This window comes from Castanea sativa, chromosome 5 (genome assembly GCF_040712315.1).
Source record: "Castanea sativa cultivar Marrone di Chiusa Pesio chromosome 5, ASM4071231v1".
In the NCBI taxonomy this organism is placed as follows: domain Eukaryota; kingdom Viridiplantae; phylum Streptophyta; class Magnoliopsida; order Fagales; family Fagaceae; genus Castanea; species Castanea sativa.
Genome location: NC_134017.1, coordinates 55,820,684 through 55,829,961, shown reverse-complemented (window position 1 = coordinate 55,829,961; position 9,278 = coordinate 55,820,684). Strand labels below are relative to the sequence as shown.

The following is a 9,278-nucleotide window of genomic DNA, read 5'->3' as shown; positions in this document are numbered from 1 at the left end:
AAACAAACTGGCATGGAGGGAATATATTTTTTATTTATAAATTTTTTTGCACTGAAGTCTATGAAAATGTTCTGGTACTTGATTATCGATTGGTTCATTTGTGATCCATGGAGAACCAAAATTGGTGTGATACGTGGCCTACTACTTTTCCACGTAGGAATGGCTGATTGGCAAAAAAGGTTTCAGTCATTTTAAGCAGAACATTAATCTAAAAAAATAAAAGCAGAAACATTCTTACTAGTTTGTACAAAGATCACCATTTATTTTAAATTTAAAAAAATAAAAATAAAAATAAAAAACTTCTTTTTCTATTTTAGTTAACCATTTTTTAAAACACTCATATGATCATCTGTTATATAACTCCATTTCTTTTCTTCATACATAATAACTACTATTTACACTCTTCCTTTAGTCTCAAGAAACACAAAGAAAGAATAAAAAAACATTTTGCATAAGTTAGACAAACTTGAATATTTTTTTTGATACTACAAACTTGTATATTTGCTCAAACACCATAGCAAAATCTCATTTTGCACAATAAATACATAAACTAATGTGGGTAGTTTATGTTTTTTAGAATGATTGTGCAAATTTTTGACCTTATGCTATTTTACGCAAAAAATTGAAGATGCATACGCTTTCGGCCTCCAAGAATTGCAAATGCAGCCCAAAGAAATCTGTCACTTCTGGTCCTCTAAGAATCGAATGTCCATTAACATCTTTGCCTTTTCGAAGACCCAAAAGTACACAGTTTCTATTAAACTTAACTTATGGTAATATCTGTTTCTGATCTTCCATGCAAGTTGAAAACTTTGTTTTTTTTTCTTCTTTTTTTTGGGTTCTTGGAGGACTGAAAATGTACCTTTTTCTTTAGTTCCAAACTTCCAAATACCATATATGACTGCAGCTTTTTGCTAATTACCAGATTACTTCCTAGGTGGATTAAAATGAAATTTATATTAATTTCACGTTCACAACCTCATTCCATGAGTTAGTGAAAAATGATTTACGTGGAAGACGTTATCAATCATCAAAAGCCGCTTATATAACACATCATACATTGATAACTCATTTGGGGAGGACTAATTTTCATAATTAATGGTTCGAGTTCATAAATTGATCCACCTAGACAGATGATAATCAGCACTGGGTAGAAAAAATGAAAAATACAAAGTGGGGGAGGGAAGAGTGAGATGAGTGTGATCTAAGCATTGTCATCTAAAGTTGCAGCATTGAGCCCGACCTCTCGCCAATTTGTCCCAAAGACAGATCATTTGTCTCGGGGATTGGTAATGTGCCGTGAAATAGTTTTCCATGCACCCATACTGACAAAATTTCCAGTTGTGTGAGTATTGGACAGCTCTCATGGAACTGTTAAACTGCTCAACCCACATTCCCATGCTCACATCCTCCATCTTGAAGAGCTGCAGCCAAAAAGAAACACTAGTTTTTAGTTACCAAATGCTGAATCGGGTTGTAGGTTCCCATAAAGGCATAGTAGAGAAATAATATCACTAACCCTTAGCCTTCGATTGCCATGTCGCGAGATAACATAGTTAGCAATATCAATGGAAATTACATATCCAGGCCCATTGGCATATGGAGGATATGCTTCTTCTGGCCACTCCTGTAACATTACACAATTTCGTTAGATATAGGAACAATGCAAAGAGAATCAAACAGGTCTATCCAACCAAGAACACAAACTTCTTAATTTAGAAGAAAACAACAATAATAAGCTCAGGATAATATGAGAAGAAATTGTTTCTCTTCTTATTTCCAATTGTAGTTGCAAGCAAGCACAATGTATCAGATTTCCAGAAGTGTCTGATTGATGAAAGGAGCTCTAGTAGAAAAATCGAAAGCCCAAAAGGCAGAACTAAGTAAGGATAGATTTTTGATCCATAGCAGGCAATAAGTCCAAATAACAAACATACCAGCCCGCTAGCATACCTCATACGTGACTGCCCATTTTCCATTTCTGAGAGGGCGATGCAAGAGATTGAGATTGCCCATATAAAGGGACTTATTAGGGGAGATGCTCTCAATTTCTTTTAGGACAGTGTCCACCCTAACAAATGTATCATCATCACATTTCATGATGTACGCAGCTGTCAAATTCTGAACCTGCATGGAGAATGTTTGGGCTTTAAGGATATAACACAACTCAGCATGGGGACCCGACCCCACAGAAGCTCCAGGAAAGTGTTCAATGAAAGACAAACTAGATTATAATACAAAAACTCACCCCAAACTCACAGATAGCAATAGTTTTTAGAACAACAAGCTCATAACGATCCATAAAGGGCAAAATCACAATGTCGCCAAAGTAAGCAGCCTCCTTCTTCAGCACTGCATTCACCTCCTTCCTTGGATTCTTCATGTTGATTTTGTAAAGAGTAACAACACCCAATAAGCAAAAACCCAATCATAATACAATGGAAGACAGAATATTTTTCAAATGGAAAAATGAAAAAGAAACACATACATAAATAGCCAGTGAAGAATGTCCATAGGAATTAAAAATAGAAAGATAACAGACCCAGACATGCACAGCATATATCATATGAAACTTTGTTAGCTCATATGCATACATCATATATCAATGTATTAGTCCAAATCTCTGAATTCAAGAATCATAAGGACAAAAACAAACAAAACAATCCCGTCTATTGGATTAGAGTACATAAAACTTACATTGGTCCTCGTATAATACCTAAACACATATCACAAGGAAATTCATTTCATGTCATATGCTCACAGTGATGAAAAGCATCACATAATATCTCATAGTCATTAACCCTACCATTTAATTATTGCAACACAGTAACTGGGAATAACGCGATCCAAAGTTATTTGTACCAAGGTTGACAACACTGTCCTAAACACTTCTGGCATCTCAGAAGTCATCATCTTCAGTTGAAGTAAAAAATAAAAATTTAATAGTTTCTCTAGATACCATATATAGCCTATTTAAGTCATTATGTTTAAAATTGACTCACAATAGCCTCGTATAAAAACTTGTGATACATGCAAAAGAATGATTGGTATAATCTAGATGTTTTTTGGCCAGAGATTCTTTCAATATAAATATAGCTGAGCTAAAAATAGAAGAGATAACCCTCTTTGGAAAGGAGATACAACATTATATTTTATACCTATATACAAGCAAATAATATTATATATACTCAAATCGAGCTCTATACTTACGAACTTGCTCACAAACACAAAAATAATAATCACATTTAAACCTAGACTTGAGCTTGGCTTGTTTGCTGAATAACATAAATAAGCTTTTCCCAAGTCTAAACTACTTATGGACAGCACAGGTCATTTACCACCCCAATATTGTATGCTTTTTCATTTTCTTCTCTCTTTTTACCCCTCTTTCTTGGTTATTTTGTAATACAACAGTGTTCACCATTCCATTGTAAATAAAAAGGTAAAAACAAATTATAGGTAAGAAAATTCTTATTGAGAGAGACTACATGAAAATGTCACAAAGCAGCAGAATAAGAACAAGAAAAATGAAGAAATACAAAATACTGTTCATAGAACCCTTGAGCACACCATATATTTCTCGCTTTTCCTTCTTCCTGACAACCCAAGTCAATCCCTTGCTCTTACCTATCAAAAACCCAACAACCTCAAGTATTTTATCAAATAGCCATCAAAAGCTCATCAAACCCTATCCAATTTTAAGCCCTAACCCTTTCTTCTAAAAGTCTAAATCCTAGATCCAAAATCCTCTTGAGATATTAACCCACCACAAGCACACGTAGAAAAATTCCCCAATTTATGTTAAATCTGGTATGTTCTTGATTGGTATCCTATATGTTCATCAACAGAACTTTTGCACCTACAAACCACAAAAAATTTACATAAGCATTCCACGTTGTTCAACTCTTTACTATGGATTTATGTTTCATTGAAAGTGTAATGGTTTGCTATTATCTATCATACTTTAATAGATAGCAACACTAGCATCAACATCTCTATGTTTCAAGCATATCAATAATCAATATCACCATGTTCTATTCATTACACACATGGATCCTGGAAAGTAATTCATCAGCCCAATTTCTTGACCCATAATTAAGCAGGGTAAAGATACATGCAGAAACCTTACCAATGCAACAAAGAATCGAACTACAACATTAGAAAACTTGATAGCAGAAGATTGCATCCACGTTTTTCTAACTGCCATACGTTCTGCAAAGTGATTAGTAGCAGACAAAACTCCAATAAAGAGTTTAATCTTGCCCTCAGGTATAGGACGGGCTTTCCACTTCTCTGACATTTCTAATACTCTTTGAGGTGAGAAACTCGGATGAGAAGTAGGGAGAGAAGTAACATAAATTGAGTGAACATCCACATCTCCTTTAATTGCTAGTCCAGTTGCATCTTCAAGAGTAAACCCCTGAAGTTATAGCAAAACCATCAGCAAAGCATCTCCCACAGTATCTTTAAATCAACAAGGCCAAAGAATGCCCAGTAGAAACACAATCTTATAAAAAGGAAAAAACATCATAAATTAGATTGGAAAGGCCAACAGGGTAAAATGGAAGCCACTGTTAAAAAGAAAATACATAGAAAGAGACACTATAAAGCACAACAGCCCAAACTACACTGCAATATTACATACTCTAGATCTCAAAGGCAAGCATTCACCATTTCCATGGGACATGTACAAAATAGATATCATAAGTAGTAAATGTCACAAGTTTTTCCACATTACTTACCGTCCTATACGGAAATGAAGTCACGTGCCTACCCCCAACACTAATATGGTACCCATCAATGCCAGCACGCAGGGTCATTATAAACAGTCTGCCCTCCACAAAAGGAAATGGCCAGGTCACTTCAGGCTTCTGCTCACGACCAATGAATCGCTTAAACCATGAAGTTGTCTTGGACTCTTTTGAGTCTACAATATCATTCCGCATCCATTTTTCACATCTCCCAAATCCATCAACTGCAAAATACATAGAAAAGAAAAAACCTTACAGCTTAAATGATACATAAAAAGTTGAGAGGATGGAGAGCAAAGAAAAGAAAACAAGTCATACCACATCATAAACAACTACATGCAAGATAAATAAATAAATAAAAGTTTAGTTTCTTAGGAGCATAAAAATTCCCCATCCTTCACACAGTATGCATGTTATTGTTGATCAGAACAATCAGGAAAGTTCAGGAGAGTTAACGGGGAATTAGCAACAGACAAGAATTTATTAAATGAGAGAGACTCAAGGTGATGCAGTGCAATTATAGGGGCTAACAAAGGTTTTAAGCCTAGAATACCAAAATTACAATCAAAACAGCTAGTTCATGAGGCTGATTGCAATCGAGGCTAAAGAATCTCCTACATTGATTCAGAAAGTGAATATATGGTTCTTAGAAACCTATACGTATATTATTGAATCATATTCACAACAGCATGTCAACAAAGTTGACCAGCAATCAAAATACAGTGACTTCATATTTGAGCTGCTACAAAGCAAACTCAACATACTCAGCATAACAGGTGAACTTCAAACAAAGAAGGTCAAATATAGCCTAATAACCCAATTTTATGCACAGCCAAGAAACCAGATTAGCAAGACCATTTCAATGACACTGCCAAATCATGCTCTAACTATCCAAGCTAGTACTTAAACCCATACACTAAAACACGCCAATACCTCTCTTTTTTTATAGGTGGCTAGTAGGGAGGTGAAAGATGCCATTACCATTGGACTATCACTTAAACCCCCACTAACAGTCTAACACATAACAACACCATAGCACTAGGTCAAGAATCTTATTAGCAAAGAGGAAATTACAGCAGTTACTGATCTGGAATGTAACTACCAGAATTTTGCAGCTCAAGAGCGACTCAAATAAGGAAGATAAGTCTAACTAATATGCTAAGAATTTTTTATAAGTAATAAGTTACACTAATATGCCAAAAAATCTATGCAGATATGCTCGTGCTATGATTTAGTTGATAGTCTGGAGTCAAATTCTTCTAGGAAAAGAGATAAGAAATAAATGCTATATTAGTTTCTCAATGTCTAATAATTTGAAAATTCAACCCTTAACAGATCAAAAAGATCATGAAGAATAGAGAGGTCAAGGGAAGAATGGAGCATTTATTTCTCATCTCTTTTTCTAGAAAGAAGTTGAAAATTCGACCCTCAACAGTCAAATTCTTTTTTCTATCCTTTTTTTTGATAAGTCCCTTAACAGTCAAATATAGAACCATATACATCACACAGCACAAGTTTATGTTTATGCATTTAAATATAGAACCATATACATCACAGTATTTCCAAAATGTGTTATGACATATTTTATCTCTACCAAAGAGAGAGGTCAAGAAAGTTATACCCTGATTTTTAGGCAACTTAATGAGATGTTTGCATTACATAGTTCATGTTATAGATTATCTAACCAGATATGACACTAACACTAACCTATGCTACAACCACAAAATGAAGTACCAGCCTAATGTCCATGAAGACCACAAAATTATGAAAATATCAATATTTTTTCTGTTTTGTACATTCATTCGTTAATGGCCTAAGAATCAATGAGTTAAACGTGTCATATGCTAAAACTTGAGAGGTCTACAATAAGTGTTTGGCCTTTTACCAGTACTGATAAATTGTTCAAGAAATTTTACAAACTTGTCTTAAATGCTGCACACCTTGAGACATAAGATATAAATTTAAGTTGTGAAGAAAAGCATCTTAAGAATTAGAAAGAACTCTACATCAACACACAAACAAACCAAAAAAAAAAAAGAGAGAGTAAGACTTCAAGGCATGAGTTTCAGATGAACCGAGCCTGATGGATGTGTCACAAGTCTGTTCTCTTGAGCCTCACCACACGGTATGCCCAAGGCATGATCTCAACTTTTCTGAACCATTATTTTAAGAATGACTCAAACATCAAAGCATTAATATCTGCCAAAACTCAAGCCTTGTAGCTCAATTTGTTGGCACTTCCTGGTGTTTCTAAATGAGACATGTTCAAATCCTCCCTCCCCCAATTATCGAATTGTCAATAAATAAATCAAAGCATAAATATCAGGTCAAATGAACCTCATAAATGTAGCACAACTCATTTCTCTTGAGCCTCTACTCACAGCAAAAAAAGTAGAGTTCTCATATTTTTGTCAGTCTTCATCCCTATTGTAGAATGGGAAGAGCTTATAAAAGAAAAATTAGGAGTCAATCACTTTTGGGTTGAATCACACTTCCATCCCCAATAAGTAAGGGGGTCATGAATGAGATCTTGGGTTCAATGCCCACAGAGGTCATGAGTTACATACCAATTTTTAAAGAATAAGAATAAAATGAATATATATTTAATGCATAATAAATCTTACCAAGCATATCTTCATCATTCTGGGATGGTAAACCATCACATCTTTGAGCTTTTCCCCACTGCATTCTATAACAGGTGTTATGCTCAATGACTGGCCGCTTGCTCCAATCTCCTCTCAGTCGAGGATTCAAATGCAAAATCTTTGGTGGTTCCTCACCATCCACAGCCTTTAACCCCTGCAATTCAACCATGAACTGTGAAACCATAACCAAGGCATCACCTTTTCTCAACTTCGCAAGCTGGGGCACATACTCCTGATGTGCATACTGGGGTGTTCCCACCACCGTAATTGAAGAACCAGCAGCAAGTCCACAAGGAAGAAACATCAACCTGTCTCCCTTCAGCAAGTCTTCCCCACTCATTGATATCCATGAAGGACATGACTCGGGTTTCCCCTCAATTAAAGTGCTTTCTCCGGTCTCCTTGTCATCAACCTTATCCACTTCTTCCCATGCCTTTAAGCCTAACGTCCAAGCCTCATCCGCCATTCTCTCAAGCACTGATAAATCCATAGTTCTATTCCTGCGCTTCATTATCTCGCCTGTTATTCGACCATATCTGTGCTGCAGCGGCTTTATAGTTCGAGAGCCATTTTTTCTCTCTTCCAACGGTTCCTTACTAGGCATCAATGGGGCATCTTGGTTTTGGTTATCTTCTAATTTACGGTGAAATGCATCCTTATAATAAATAGAACTAAAGATTGGTTTGCTTAAATCTGCATCTTTGGACTCCTTTCCTATCGCCCCATCCATTCCAACATCAGTATCACCCCCACTCAACATTGCTGCAATCTCTAAAAACTCTGGCAACTTACAGGCTATAAAAACTAAGTATAAAACCGCTATTCCCAACAATAAATGGGACCATTTGAACTTTCTTGAACCAGGAGGCTCACTTTTCGGCCTCTTCATCTTTATTCAACCAAGAAATATATATACACACACCACAAAAATACTTCACAATAACCAAAATTCTCTCAAACCCATTTCTCCAATTGACTAATGGAATCCAAAAACAAGCTCCAAACCCCACAAAAAGCACTCAAATTAGATGAACCAAAATCAACAAAATCTTCACACACAAAAAAAAAAAAAGCAAGCCCTTTTACGAGTTTATCAAATGTACCAATACCGATCAACGAAATGCAATGTAGTGAAGCAAAACAAAGTGAGATTAAAGAACAAAAAAGCCTCAAACCTCCACGGATTTCAAGAGTTCAACAAAAGAAATCAGCAGCCAATGTCAGAATTCAGCAGCAAATACCCACCAAGAAAGAAAAGAAAAACAAAAAGCAGCCTTCTTGAATTCCTCCACGTTCGTTCCAAAGATTGTCGAGAGAATGCGAAATGGTAAATTAGAGGACCAAATGCAAAAGGGTGTGAGAGACAAAGAAACCAACCCAAGAAAATGGCAGAAGGTCAAGTTGGTGAAAGATGTTAGGGAAGGTGGAGAGGGACCCACTAGCAAAAACCCTAATAAACAGTAAACACAGAGAGGAGAGAGAGAGAGAGAGAGAGAGAGAAATGGGAAAAGGGGGGAGAGAGAAAGCGTAGTGGGGGTATGTGCACGCAACACCGAGTCCGCAAATCACAGTGTGGGAGAGGAGATGGAGGGTAGGTAACTCCCAAGAAATGTAAAAGGAGTTATTTTTTGGGGGATTTGAAATTCAATTTATATGATTTGGCTTTGGCTTTACTTAAAAATAATAATAAAAAGCTAATAAATCACTAACTTGGTCTAATAATTCAATTTATATGATTTAGCTTTACTTAAAAATAAAATAAAAGCTAATAAATCACTAACTTGGTCTAATAATTAGGGTAAAGTTTAGTTCAATTTTAACCCCCTTTTTTGGGTGATAAATGATAATTGTTGATCAATTATTGATTGTATCTATTTGTATA

At 35.7% G+C, this 9,278-nt stretch overlaps 1 protein-coding gene across 1 annotated transcript; it reads right to left on the bottom strand.

Moving 5' to 3' along the window:
• Positions 1 to 1,060: 1,060 nt before the first annotated feature.
• Positions 1,061 to 9,019, bottom strand: LOC142636371 (hydroxyproline O-galactosyltransferase GALT2). The gene is made up of 7 exons (XM_075810574.1): positions 7,376 to 9,019; positions 4,743 to 4,975; positions 4,130 to 4,420; positions 2,249 to 2,377; positions 1,954 to 2,127; positions 1,520 to 1,627; positions 1,061 to 1,424 (listed from the first exon to the last, which is right to left on the bottom strand). The coding sequence occupies exons 1-7, from the start codon at positions 8,283 to 8,285 to the stop codon at positions 1,215 to 1,217; spliced, it is 2,055 nt and encodes a 684-aa protein (XP_075666689.1). The 5' UTR covers positions 8,286 to 9,019; the 3' UTR covers positions 1,061 to 1,214.
• Between the last annotated feature and the right edge of the window lie 259 nt (positions 9,020 to 9,278).

What these genes read in the sequence shown, in the direction of transcription:
- LOC142636371 (XM_075810574.1), bottom strand. Translation starts at nt 8,285, where the DNA reads ATGAAGAGGCCGAAAAGTGAGCCTCCTGGTTCAAGAAAGTTCAAATGG. An exon ending in GAATGATGAAGATATGCTTG is followed by an intron (nt 4,976 to 7,375) that starts GTAAGATTTATT and finishes TGTATTTTGCAG; the next exon opens with TTGATGGATTTGGGAGATGT. An exon ending in AATGGGCAGTCACGTATGAG is followed by an intron (nt 1,628 to 1,953) that starts GTATGCTAGCGG and finishes GTAATGTTACAG; the next exon opens with GAGTGGCCAGAAGAAGCATA.